Below are 14,706 nucleotides of genomic sequence, written 5' to 3' on the forward strand. Positions count from 1 at the left end.
GTGTAATATTTTTTACATTCTTAGAATATGTCCTGTTTTATTAATGGAGATACAGATTATTTTGTTTATTTATTTGTTTAATAAACCAAAATGAAACAAATAAATGAAAAATCACATGATTTCTAGAAGAATAAACAGTGTTGGGGAATGCTACTTTAGAAAATAATGCATTACAATATTGAGTTACTCCCCAAAAAAGAAACTAGTTGCGTTACTTCAATACTTTTTACAGTAAGTAATGTTTTACATTACTCTTGAGTTACATTTTATTACATGGCTGAGGCTTGATCTTTCAAAACTTGTAAGAGAGCTCTCTGCAGTTAACAACACACCGTATAACCTTCATTTACCTTTAAATACACAGAAAATTAATGATAATGTTATCTTCTGAGAACCTCTTGATCCCAGCGCTCTACATGGCATATATACGGATTACTGAAAGTTTAAAGGAACGTGTTTGCTACTTTTGTACTATTAAAAAGTAAAAATCACTGTACATTCAGACAATCCTCTTTTCCTTTCCTTCTGTGTGTTCAAAATAATGAGAATATTTCCATCTCAGAAATGTAAGGCTCTGCCATCTTCATGTCTGTCTGTTCATTCTCTCATTGCATGCGGGATTCAACATGAGTACACTAGTTTTAATTCAGCAATTTATTTTATAAAAGTAAATCAACTAAACTAAAAAGAAACTCGCATTACATTCTTTATAAAGAAACTCAAATATTCTGAATTAATTTGAAAAGTGATGCATTCATTTACACTTAACCTACAAAAGTAGTATTATTACTAGGCATGGGACGATAACTGTTTTCAAGGTATATCGCAGTTTGGAAAAGTCAAGGTTTTAAAACCGCCAAAATGTTCTTCTGTACCGTTCCTAAGATATGTGTAAGATTTTACATTTACCTTTTTTTGTTGTTTTTTAGGACAACAGTATTTCCAACAGAAGATATATACAAAGATGCTGTTTTAAATTGTAAAGAAATTTGGGTGTTTGAAACAAACAAAGACAGCAGAACATGTTTACTGACATGTTTACTCCAAAATATTTTAAGTGTTTCTCAAAATAAAACATATTGTGACCAAAGGGGAAAAAAAGTTGTTGTTTTTTACCCAGACATTTAAAATGAACATATTTTAGAGCAGTAATTGCAATACCGTGAAACTGATATTTTTATCCAAGGTAATCATACCATCAGAATCTTATACCGGCACATGCCTAATTATTACATAACTTGCATTACTTGTAATGCATTACCCCAACACTGTTACATTTTATTTTCACAAAAGTTATTTGAAACAATAAACACTTTACCTGTATCATGTATATAAAATCATTTTTTATGTAGAAATTGCTCATTTTAATATGTAACATGTTTCTTTTATTGTTTGTAAAATTCTTAGCAGATATTTGGACATCATTTATATATCATTACTTAAAGGGGATAATATACCCCAATAATCATTCATTATTTACTCATTCTCCACTTGTTCTAAACCTGTCTGAGTTTCTTTTGCTTCCGTTGAACACAAAGAAAGATGATGGAAAAGTAGCAGCCGTTGATTTCCATAATAGGAACAAAAAATATTACGAATATCAGTGGCTGCGTTTTTTCTAGCATCCTTCAGAGTATCTTGTTTTGTGTTCAACAGAACAAAGAAACGTATAAATGTTTAGAACAACTTAAGTGAAAGCATAAATGACATGGAAATCTTAATTTTAGGAGTGAATTATCCCTTGAAGTTTCAGCCATTGTGGGTAAATGGAAATCGGACTTATCTTGCTTTAAGTTTTACAAGTAAAAACAAAAATATAAGGTTAACTATAAGGGTTAACATCCTTATTTGAATATTAGCAGCGTCACAGTCCTATTAAGCTGTTTTTCTGAAAGGAAAACCTAAAAAAAACATTTCATGACGTTGTTCAAGGTGCTGTATGCAAGTTCTAAAGCATAGAAATACCATAATGTGTTTGCAGATATTTATGAAAAACAATACTGAAGTCAGACATTCAGCTTTGAAAATCTGCATTAGGTGGAAAACTGTATTTCATTAATTCAGTCAGGAAGGCTCTCAAAGCATGTGCCCGTGACCAAAATGTGACCTCCGGTGGACAGTAGCAGACTCCGAAATAAGAAGCAAATTCAGAGTTCCACATGAGGATTAGGAAATAGTACAAATATTACGAGCATAAACATTACAAGCGTAACCGCGTGTCCTAACAACACGCTATGTGATGCGAATTGCAGTGATAAGCAATTTGACTGTTTGCACCAGATGAAGTACAACAGAAATTTAAATACAGCCATTCAAAAGCACAGAATAGTGCACTTACTGCACTCCAAATAAATGGTAAAGTTTATAATCTAATCAATAGACATTAAACCTTTTTAACAGTATTAAATGTACATGCTGAATCACTGATATGTGTTGGCTTTCACTTAATCAGTTCTGAAGTTCTATTTAAAATGGTTTATTTTATTTTCAAGATTTGAGGTGAACTATCCTGCTGCTGCTTCCAGAATATGGCAATAAATGTCATGTGAAATGGCCTTCAAACTCACATTATTAGCATTCAACACTGAATAAAGCACATGAGGTGTACCTAAGGTTATTATTGTTAGTTTTCTGTTGTTTAGCGACAAGAAATAGAAGCCGTTTCTAAGACATCAATTCAAGGTTTTGGTTAGAACAAAAAAACTTTTAATATGGAAAATAATTCTTCTATGGCATACCGTTGCTTTTTATTTAGAACACTACTTAAAATCAGCCTTGATCCTCAATCTGGCAACCTGCTCTTGCATGTGTTTTGATCCAGGGATGCAATACCTAGTTCAATCATTGAGCGTCAAACATACATACTGCACCTTTAAAAACAATAACATAAACAGAAAGAAAAAAACATTGCCAACACAAAAACTTGACACAATTGATGACAAATAGTTTTAAAAAAAAATTTTAATAACGAACAATTCATTTTGTGGCTTTTAGAGCTGAGTCTGTTCAACAAGAGATTAGATGTTTGCACATAGTTAAAAAAATCACAGTGCAAAAGCAAAAAATCAATAGGATGAATGTGAACTATGAACTGTTGCACTAACTTCCACTATAACTACAGACAAACATCTGCGTTTTACATGCCAGCACTGATATTCCGATAAGCAGTTAGTCCCCAAAACTAACACTGAACAGCTTTTCGTTTTCATCATTAAATACAAAAAAGTTCAAAACGTACAAAATATTGGATCTCAGGTTTCCGTTATTAATATACACAATTTGTTCCACATACACATTTTGGCTCTGTCATCATCAGTCTTTTTGAAAGCAGCTTCTTCTTCTTTCAGACAAACGTTGCTTTGTATTGCACAGTGTCGCTCTCGTTGACTTCCAGCACACCGCTGAGGGGACGGGGGGCTTCTGTGGAGGGATAAACGCCGTTTCTCATTTTGTTCTGGCACTGGCGAAGTTCAGCTGCGTATCCTTCAAAACTGTCCTCCAGAGTGACACCCTTGTCCCGCACACGCAAGTCCGGCTGTGCTGTTGAGCTGTTTACTGCTGAAGTGCTCGTGTTTTCTTCTTCTGTACCTGGAGACAAGTGTGCAGACCAATCAGTACGGACATATCAAGAAATGATTTCACCAAGTAGGACATGTTACTAGATCTATGTTGATCCTGGAACAATACTCCAATCAGCCAATCTGATTTAAAGGATAAATGGCTTACAGTTAGGGTTGTGTACTTCTACATCATTGTTCGCTCTGATTTTGAGATTATTTATGGTTAGGGTTTGGGATTGGTTATATTTTCTATCAGGAATGATGTTACAGGATCAACATAGATGTTAATCAACAATGGCATCTTACTTGGCAAAATCACACCCACCATAAGGAAACGTATAGAGAGAATGTGGGAATGGACGATGAAAACAGGGATGTCAGACAAGATCACAGGCAAGACTAGTCGGATTTTGCTAGGATTTATTAGATTTGATTCACACAGAATTAACATGGATCAACTACAAAAGAAACAAGATGGCAAGCAAACCAACAACTAACTATGTTTGGAGAATAGCATAGAGGATAAACTTTAAAATGTAGTGTGAAATCCTGAAACCATATTCCTACTAGAACCCAGGTGCTTCTACATCATTAGCCGCATTTCCACTGTCGGGCCAGTGCAAACCCGGGCCGGGCTGTGCCAATAGCATGAGCAGTTAAGCTGAAATCATGTTAAGTTTCCACTGTGGAGCTAGTAGCTCTCAGTACGTCATGCAAACCCTGCCTCCAAAATGTCCCCCGAATAAAACGTCACACACACCATTGCATCATCACAAAACAAATAAAATGAAGACAACCAAAACAATAAAATGACACGTTACTGTACAGCATTACATGATACGTCTATGCACAGAGGCTTATGTATTTTCATTCATTATATCTGTTTACTCGCCGACCAACTGTTATCGTGCATCGAGTGGTCCCGCCACTAACGGAGGATGACCCAGCACACCATCCAATAATATAAAACCACAGAATTTTTCCGGTAATAACTCAGTATGAAACATATTTTCAACATCCTCGTTTCGTTTGACAGTGTTTGGTGGTGTTTGACAGGGTGCGCGCGACATGTCTGAAGAGCGAGGAGGGATGCAGTGGGGAGAAGGGTGCGCGACGTATTCGAGGACCGGGAGGGAGACGCGCGATTTCCGGGTGCATTGTGCATTTGTGGGAAACTCACAAAACTTCTGGGAGACTTGGGATGTCTGTAATGACCTCCCGCCCTACTCATAATTCTCTCTTCATATAGCCGTATGCTTATTACATATCCATAATACACTGTGATTTAACCGGGCTCAGTTCGACTCCAGAGTTAGTTTCAATCAAGCCGAGACCACTTCATTCAGCTCATCTAGGAGCAATTGTTTTGGTGCGGATCCGAGCGCAATTGGTGGTTTCACATATGCCAAACAAACCGCGCTAACTGGGCAAACGAGACAGGTTAAGTGTAAGTGTTTCAGGACATAAGAGCAAGTGATAAAATAAAGGCTATATCCTATATTTATCGTTCCGCTTAGCAGATATGCACTAATAAAGCTCAAGACATTATTTAAAAACAATACAAAAATATGTCATCAACACAAGGTGTCAGTATGTCCAATAACAATAAACATAAATAAATCTTGAATAAATAGAGAATAAATTTTTTAAAAAGTCTTTAAATGGTAGCAAAATTTGCACAGAAAGAATAAAGATGGTTCAAATAAATTGAGTTGAACACTGAAATAATGTAATGTTTTATTTTTATAATACTTATACAATTTCATTATTTAATATTATTAAATCACATCCCTAATATTGTAACAACTGGAATAGTAAAATTTATTCATTCATTTTCCTTTGGCTTAATCTCTATTTCAGAGGTCGCCACAGCGGAATGAACCGCCAGCTATTCCATCATATGTTTTACAAAGTGGATGCTCTTCCAGTTGCAACATAGTATTGAGAAAAACCCATACACACACACATACACACTACAGAAAATTTTGTTTATTCAATTCACCTGTACCGCATGTCTTAGGACTGTGGGGGAAACCAGAGCACCTGGAGGAAACCCACGCCAACACGGGGAGAGTACATGCAAACTCCACACAGAAATGCCAACTAGCCCAGCTGGGACTCGAACCAGCAACCTTTTTGCTGTAAAACTACAGTGCTAGCTACTAAGCCACCGTGCCACCCTAAAAAAGTTATCTATATATATATATATTTATATATATTTATTTTTTTTATTTTTTTATTATCTATTTATTTATTTATTTTATTTTTTACAGAAGACAGAATAAGTTGTTCAGTAGAACAGTTCTAGCTCATGATGGTCTCTGGAAACAGACAAATGGAGATGACAGAGGTTTTTTCTACATGCTCATGCTCCAATGGCATTCTTATGATTTTCATGCAGTCATCCCAAGTATTCTTAAAGGGTTAGTTCACCCATAAATGAATTTTAATTAAATGAAGTGTATAACTACTCACCCTCGGGTCTTTCCAATCCCCCTGAAACGTTTGTTCACCTTCAGAACACAAATTAAATATTTTAGATGAAATCCGAGAGCTCTCTGACCCTCCGTAGACACCAATAGTCCAGAGACGTTTAAAGTCCAGAAAAAGAACCATAAACATTGTCAAAACATTCAATGCGACTTCAGTAGTTCAACTGTAATCATACAAAGCACACTTTTGCACACACAATGTTTTTTAAAATGACTTCAACAAAGGAACCATTGCTGTCTATGGGGGGTCAGAGAGCTCTCGGATTTCATCTAAAATATCTTCAATTGTGTTCTGAAGATGAATGAATGTCTCAGAGGATTGAAACAACATAATGGTGAGTAATTCATAACAGAATGTTCATTTTTGGGTGAACTAACCTTTTAAGCTGGATGTTTTCTGTGTATACAAGAGTTAAATGGAGAATACTTTGAAACACATGCACATTAGAAAGATCCATCCTTGTCTTGAGTCTGCAAATTTTCTCTTTTAAAGTTCCGAGTGAAAAAATGTCTTTATACTTTATTGCTGACACACTGTGGACAAATATAAGCAACGCAAAATTGAGCAAAGTGTGCTGATGCTGAAATTCACACTGCACACACTGTACAAATACTCTAACATACACATTAAAACCAAAGTAGGCATTGTTTGACCTTCATTTTTACACTTTCAGTAGGTTGAAAAGGAAGAAAAACATGCTGACCACCATATATCAGATATGATGGATTAGCTCAGAATAAATATCTGACTAGACTCCAGATCACAGCAGCGGACATCTGGATAATCAATATTCCAGTATGCTATACAAATGCAATCAAGGCAAGTCTGAATGAGGGGAAAACAAGATGCACATAGATGAAAAGATGACAGAAAAGATGAAACTGAAGAGGGAAAGCAGGGATGTCAGACAAGATCACAGGCAAGACTAGTCTGATTTTGCTAGGATTTATTAGATCAGATTCACACAGATTTAACATGAAGATCAACTACAAAGGAAACAGGATGGTAAGCAAACCAACAATGGGACTATGTCTGGAGAATGGCATAGAGGATGAACTTTAAAATGTAGTGTAAAATTCTGTAACCATAATCCTGCCAGAACCCAGTTTAATGTCTCACGTTAGCCAAAGATAAGGTGAGTGGAGAGATACATTTGTGTGTATCAAAAGTGAAAGTAATGATTATTTACAACAGTCTTTAATAACTGCAGTCTTTCTTGTATATACAGTTGAAACCAGAAGTTTACATACACTAAAAAAGGAACACAACCATTTAAAAAAAAATGTCTGATATTAAATCATACTAAACCTTTACTATTTTAGCTCCGCTAGGATTACCTAAATGATTTACATTTGCTAAATGCCAGAATGATGAGTTTTTTTTATTAATTTCTAGACAGTCAAACGTTGACATACATTTTTTGGTATTTTTTTAGCTTTGCTTTTAGACTGTCTAACTATGGTCAAATGTTTTGGGTATCCTTCCACAAGCTTCTCACATTAGTTTAAAAGGAATTTTGGCCCATTCCTCCGGACAGAGCTAAGTCAGATGTGTTGTTCGCACAAGCTTTTTCAACTCTGCCCACAAATTTTCTATAGGATTGAGCTCAGGGCTTTGTGATAGCCACTCCAAAATATTCACTCTGTTGTCATTAAAGCACATTTGAACTAATTTGGCAGTATGCTTTAGGGTCATGGTTGGTTTGGAAGACCCGTTTGTGGCCAAGTTTTAATTTCCTGGCTGATGTCTTGAGATGTTGCTTCAGTATTTCTAAATAATGTTCTTTCTTCATGATGCCATCTATGCTGTGAAGTGGACCAGTCCCTCCTGCAGCAAAACAGCCCCACAATATGATGCTGCCGCCCCCATACTTCACAGTTGGAATGGTGTTCCTAAGCTTGCTTTCCCCTTTGTCCTCCAAATGTAACACTGGACATTATGGCCAAACAGTTCAATCTTAGTTCAATCAGACCCCAGGACATGTCTCCAAAAATTATTATTTTTCCCAGGGTAATTTAGCAAATTGTAATCTGGCTTTTTTATTGATTCTGCCTTGTTGTTTTGCCCATGTTGTCACAGAAGAAAGCAGTGTGTTTGAGGTTTTCCTTAAATACTATTCTACAGTTGTGCCTTCAAGTTTAGTGACATTAACATCTGACTTTTTTTAAAGGTTATGTACCTTTTTATACAGTGTATGTAAACTTCTGGTTTTAACTGCACATAACATGATCTGTAGGTTGTATTGTCTTATCTTTACAAATGAAAATGTCTTTATTATTCTGCCCCACAACAGGAAAGACAAATGAATGATTGTTAAATTAAAGCTTTTAACACATACATAGATACATAGTTCACAGCTATGTTGATTGGATTTCTGTAGTAATAAAATGTACACTGTGCAAAGCATGCACATTTTCTACAAACACAGAATACCCAGACGCCCTGCTAAACATTACAAATAGTACACTGACTGTATTGAATACTATATCCCACAATGGCATGAATAAACAAAGTAAATCAATGCTATTTTATACATGTCTTAATCGACTCATTGAAAAAATGCATTGCAAAATAAGCATACATTTTGTGTCAGCTCAATTAAACTTAGTCTATATTGATAGGCAGTTTGTACATAGTGTGCAAAAAGCAATACATTAGTATTTCATCTCATACTAGCAAACACAGCTACACATCCACTAAAAAGTTTGAAGTCAGCAAGGAAGCATTAGACTGATGTTAATAATGATACAAACATTTTGTTTTTAGCTCTAATTCATCAAAAATCCTGAAGCTTGTACAAAAATTGGCATATTGCACTGAAAAAAATAGATTTTTGCAAAATTGTTGCAAACAGTTTATATGGGTTGAATTTTTAAACAAACAAATTAAACTGAGTAATGTTCAACTTAATTTGTTTGGTTAAATTCAGCCCACATAAATTGTTTACAAACACTTAACGGAAAAAAAAATGTAAATCAATTTTTTTCAGTGTGGAATGAATTTCTGAAGACTGGAGTGCGGTTTCTTTAGTAACTTTTTAAGATTTTATATTTATTTTTCGTAAAATATGCATAGTAAAACACTTGAACATTTTCTACCTGTACTTTATTTATTATATATGTGTATGTGTTTGAAAGTATAAATGTTAATATTTGTTTTATCATATAAAATTCTGATAGCATTTCTTCCACCTAAAAATACTGTCAATTCAATTCGAGTTTTTATTGCCAAAAACTAAAAACAACAAATGCTTTCATTATTTTTCATTATTCCAGCAAAAATCTGTCCTAACACTTAGAAAGTAAAATTATACTGTTGTTTAAAAAAAGTATTAACATTTATAAAAACTTAGCATCTTTTTTGACTAATTATTTTATGCTCTAAATTACAACATCAAAAACAAAGCTTTGATTTACTCAAACATGTAACTGAGAACTTCTTCTGGTATCTTAATAATCCATAAATTTTAAGTCAGAATTATTAGCACCCCTGTATATTCTTTGCCCCAATTTTTTGTTTGGCAAATAAGATTTTTTCAACTCATTTCTATACATAATAGTTTTAATAACTCATCTCTAATAACTGATTTATTTTATCTTTGCCATGATGACAGTAAATAATATTTTACTAGATATGACACATAAGATACTCAAGGTACTAGTATTTAGTTTAATGTGCTAATTAAAGGCTTAACTAGGTTAATTATGCAGGTTAGGGTAATTGAGCAAGTTATTGCATAACAGTGGTTTGTTCTGTAGACAATCGAAAAAAATATAGGTTAAAGATGCTAATAAGTTTGACATTAAAATGTTTTTTTTTAAAATTCAAAACTTCTTTTATTCTAGCCGAAGTAAAACAAATAAGGCTTTCTCCAGAAGAAAAAATATTATCAGACATACTGTGAAAATTTCCTTGCTCTGTTAAACATCACTTGAGAAATATTTGAAAAAGAAAATACTTCACAGGAGGGTTAACATTTTGACTTCAACTGTATATGAATAATTCGTTTTTACTATTATAACACCTGGTCAAAAATATCAACATTATTGTTTCATATCGACATAAATATAAAATTATTTTACATTTAAAAACATTTATAAAACATGTTTTTGATCAGATAAATTCAGTGTTTGTGAACATAACAGACTCCTTTCAAAATCACTGAGCTCAAACTTTTTAACATGTGACTATGAAGCTGATCCTAGTAAGTACTGTACAAGACTATGACACTCAAACACGCATAAGCCACAACACACACACTCAGCGCTAGTCAGGCGGGGGAAATACCTGTGCCGTGAACAGCCGGTGGAGGAGTAAAGTTGGCCTCTGCTAGACTACCATCATAAGGCGGTGGTGATACGGGCGGTGGAGGCGGGAGCAGGGTGGAGTTTGGGCTGCTGATGTCACCCTCCGCCACCAGAGTCAAATCTCCTAGGCCTTCCTCCTCCTCCTGCTCGCGGGCACCAGCAGAACGCAGGATGGGGGAGAGTGGCGCGCTGAACGGGGCTGAGGCTTGGTGTCCGTTACAGGGGCTGGGTTTAGGGGGATGGGGGTTTGTGGAGGTGGTAGTGGTGTGGCCGGGTTTATGAGAGGTCGGGGTTGAACAGGACGGAGGAGATTGAGGTTTGGGATCAGGGTTTACTCGAAGGAAGTCGGGAAGGACAAGATCTTCTTTTCTCAGCAGGCCTCTCTGGTCGTCAACACGACTGCTCTGAGCACGACTCAACAACTCGAAAAACTCTGCAAGATTAGAGAGATTTCAATAAGTCAACGTTGTAGAGCATTATAATATGCAGTTAAGAGAAATTACGTCTAAATAAAACACACACTGCAATAACCATGTTATGTCCATGTCTATGCGTTTATATGCTTGTTGCTAAGGCTTTTTTTCTTGCTGATTTCACACTGCTAGTTTAAGGACAGTCTGGACAGTCTCTCTTTACCTCAATGTATCTTATTATCTATGCTACATCTCGTCTGACCTCTCTTTCCCTCAAATGTGTGATGTTTGTTTATGGTCCAATGTTGCTGCATGTAAAAGGGTATGTGACAAAACAGGGCTCAACAAAATGCTCGGGACAGTATAGAGAATGGTTACTGGCCCGATCGGGGCCAGTGCTGCCTTGTCACTAAAGTTAAATTTAGCTGCGACTGTGTCAATTACGTGCTTTCATGCCCAGACGTTTGTTTCGGAACCTTTCTCATTTGCCCAGTAAGCGCGGTTTGTGGCATATGTGAATCCCGCAATTGTGCTTGAGTCCGTGCCAAATCAATCTGTCTCAAAGAGATCGCCAGAATGAGGTGGTCTTGGCTCGATTGAGCAAATTGATTGTAGTGAAACAAAACGATCCAACGAACCAGGCTATATCACATTATGATTGTGTAACGGCCATATTTACGACTATATGAAGAGAGAATGATGAGTAGGGCACAATGTCATTTCTACCAGCAAATGTGCGTTTTTTGTCTAATATGAAAGTGAAAGCATGCTGAAATATTACAGAGTGCTGTTTATCCGTTTACCGAAACAAATTACTGAAATTACCATCTGATAATTTTTTCCATATTTAATCCTATATTTTGTATTATGTAGTGGTTTGGTGGCGCAAGGCGCGGCGCAAATGTTACACTCTCGCTTACACACTGCTTTATAGCCTACACACAAGATGTAGAGCAATAGGCAAATATCTTTACATATGAACAAATTTAAATATTAAGGATATATATAGGATTTAATAAGAATATATATAGGATATAAATATAAAGGATTAAAATATTACAAAACATATAATTTTCTAGCCTACATAAATATGAAAAATCACTGCTTTTTGAACACACTTCGTTATTATTGTTCATTTATTCGTTTGCTAGAAATAAGAACTGAATTTAGAAATAGTTTTGAAACGAATATTTGCGCTTAACAAACAAAATTAATTATTTATAGGCTAATTGATGTCTGTGCGTAAAGGTTTCCCTATCCACGAGAGGGAAAGTGGATCATTTAACTCTCATTCTCGGCCGGTAGATGCTCTGTTTAACTGTTTTCTGTTAAAAAAAACTGTTAACTGTTTACTGTTTGCTTGTTAAAAGCTCAGTTTTTCCACTTACACTTACTTTACGTCATGTAAATAGCGAATGTGCTTATGGCGCGACGCAGCTGGCTCTTAAAGGGAATGGGAGATGAGACTCTGATTGGTTTATTCTCAAAGCACACCTATAACTCATTAAGAAAATAAACTCAACCCTTTTAGACCATGCGCCACGGCGCAAAGCGGATTTTCCCATCCTTAAATGAGCAAATATGGATTCTGAAATCGTTTGCGCCCTGCGTTTTCCGTTTTGCTCATGGACCGTCAAAATAGAGCCCTAAGTGTGAAAGTAGCAAAACTAGCATAATTTGTTTCAAAATGTGTCTTGGTTTGATATCTTGTTATGTAATGTATTTCACACATTTGTAAGTCAAGTTCACAAAACCAAAAGCAGAGAAAGGTCAGGGAAAAGTGTCGAATATGTACCTTCAGTTTCATCTATATGATTCTTTTTGCCTTTCTTCCTCTCAGACGCAGCTGTGCGGGGATGCTTGTCTTCAACATCTGCTTTCAATGGTTTCACTGTCGAGTTATCGTCTCTCTAGCAATGCAGAAAAGACAGATATACAAATTAACTAAATACTGAGCTAAATACCTGACAGCTCAACATGCACATGAAGGTTTCATTCCCTTCAAAAAATAAGCATTGCACAACAGCTCTTTCCAAATGCATAGAAATATAAAGACACCGTAGTTTAAGCATGTACACACAAGTCTGTCCATGCATGCTGGGAGTTACTAACATACAGAGAATGTTTGTGAACTTCAGTTATCAGCAGTAATCTGTATGAATCATGAGCATCATAGAGTATTGAGGATGAATCAGTATTTGTGTATTGAGAGGGGAAAAGCAGGCAGGGCATTTGACACATTATCTAAAGTCATGCTCACCTCTCTTGGAAACCCTTTCTTGGCAGCTGGTGTTTTGGAGTTGAGTGTTTTAGACTTTTCTGCTGAGGGAGTACAACAAAACAATTACACAAAGGAATGTTCAAATGACCTTCAACACAATTATTTGATATCATCAGAGAGGAGTGGAGAACTTGATAATGCACAAGGCCGTGTGTGTGTGGTCTTGGTATTCATCTAGTTTTGGGGACCACCAAATTTCCCCACAAAAACAGCAATAGCAGTAATTTTTGACCTTGAATGAACTTTTTTTTCGTCCTGTGTGGAAAACATCTCATAAATCATCCAGAATGAAGTATTTTGAAAATGTAAAACTGTTGATTTTTTTTTTTTTTCTGTAAAGGGTTGGGTTTAAGGATAGGGTAGTGGTAATGGGACAGAACACACAGTCCGTACAGTATTTAAAAAAAATAATTAAGTCTGTAGGATGTCCACATAAAACATGAAAACCATAACAGATGTTTAGGAATGAGGTTTATAGGGTTAGTTATTTACAATTTGCTATATTTATAAAACTAGATAAGTCTCTGGAATGTCTCCATTTACATTAGAACAATTATTTCTGGAGGATCATGTGACAATGAAGACTGGAGTAATGATGCTAAAAATGTGCATCAGAGCCATACATTGAATTGAATTTCAAATGAAGTCAAAAACAGTTCAATAAATTTGTAATGTTCTTTCACAATATTACTGTTTAATTGTACATAAATACAGCATATAAGATGACTTTTAAAAACCCATCGAGTGATAATATACATAAAACCAATTACAACTTTCAAGTGGTCTATAAATCTATTTGCAGAGCTCTAAGAACTAGTTGAACCCATTATTAAGAAAAAAAAAACTTATGTTAAGTATTAATATATTTGTATGTTCTAACCCCCAGTAAAGCTCCAGGGTTTTTCCTGAGTATTTCAGTGATCGCTCTATAAAAGGTTAACCTACCCTGTGGGAAATTATTGTCCCCACAAAAATACTGCAAAGAATTTAATTGGGCCTCATTAGGAAAACAGCTTGAATCAAGGGCGAAGATATGTCATGGATGGAAAATAATGCTCTATCAACACTTAGTAACCTTGAGGTGCCCAAAGGGTTAAATCCATAGACGGATATAATAGATAATAGGGATAAAATGGTTAAATTGGATCACATGCCTCTCTGAATGTCTGTACATTCATAACTCCTCAAAACCAGATTCCAGTAAGATCATGTAAATTGACTTTTGCAGCTTAGGATGTGGTTAATTAACTGTTATTTGTATTATTAAGCGTTTAAAACCTTTATTCATGTTTTTAAATGAACGAAACTTGTGCTGTTCAATACATGCACTCTAGGGATGTACTTCCCCACCAATATCAAGGGCAAATCTAAGCCCTTGACTTGAATCATACTAATTTAATATGAGAATGTAAAAATACACACCTTTTGCTGTAAGGATTAGGACTACAAGTCAGCAGAAAATAAGATTAGCTCTGTATAAAAACAGTATGCCTATGAAAAGTCATCATGACATAAAAAACAACTGTTGTGTGTGTATGTGTACCTTTGGCTGGATCTGCCCTCTCCAAGACAACTCGCAGGCCATCAAGGTTTGATATGGGCACTCCAAGATCGAGTACCTCTGTCTCGCCACTCTAGAAAAAGGTAAATAT

The 14,706-nt window shown here is 35.5% G+C and overlaps 1 protein-coding gene across 13 annotated transcripts in view; it reads right to left on the bottom strand.

Annotated features, from left to right (window-relative positions):
- Positions 1-2,943: 2,943 nt before the first annotated feature.
- Positions 2,944-14,706, bottom strand: part of rgs12a (regulator of G protein signaling 12a) — a 72,938-nt gene continuing 61,175 nt past the window's right edge. For 7 of the 13 annotated variants that reach the window (XM_087260678.1, XM_087260676.1, XM_087260685.1 and 4 more), the window contains 5 exons: positions 14,598-14,688; positions 13,034-13,095; positions 12,569-12,683; positions 10,341-10,793; positions 2,944-3,588 (listed from right to left, as the gene is read on the bottom strand). In XM_087260678.1, the coding sequence (XP_087116804.1) occupies positions 3,344-3,588; positions 10,341-10,793; positions 12,569-12,683; positions 13,034-13,095; positions 14,598-14,688 (966 nt within the window). In that variant the 3' untranslated portion in view covers positions 2,944-3,343. The remainder of the gene's footprint in view (positions 3,589-10,340; positions 10,794-12,568; positions 12,684-13,033; positions 13,096-14,597; positions 14,689-14,706) is intronic. The other 6 variants (XM_087260679.1, XM_087260677.1, XM_087260689.1 and 3 more) reach the window with 1 other exon arrangement.

The sequence above is a fragment of the Danio rerio genome, chromosome 7 (assembly GCF_052040795.2).
Source record: "Danio rerio strain M-AB ecotype USA chromosome 7, GRCz13ab, whole genome shotgun sequence".
Taxonomy (NCBI): Eukaryota; Metazoa; Chordata; class Actinopteri; order Cypriniformes; family Danionidae; genus Danio; species Danio rerio.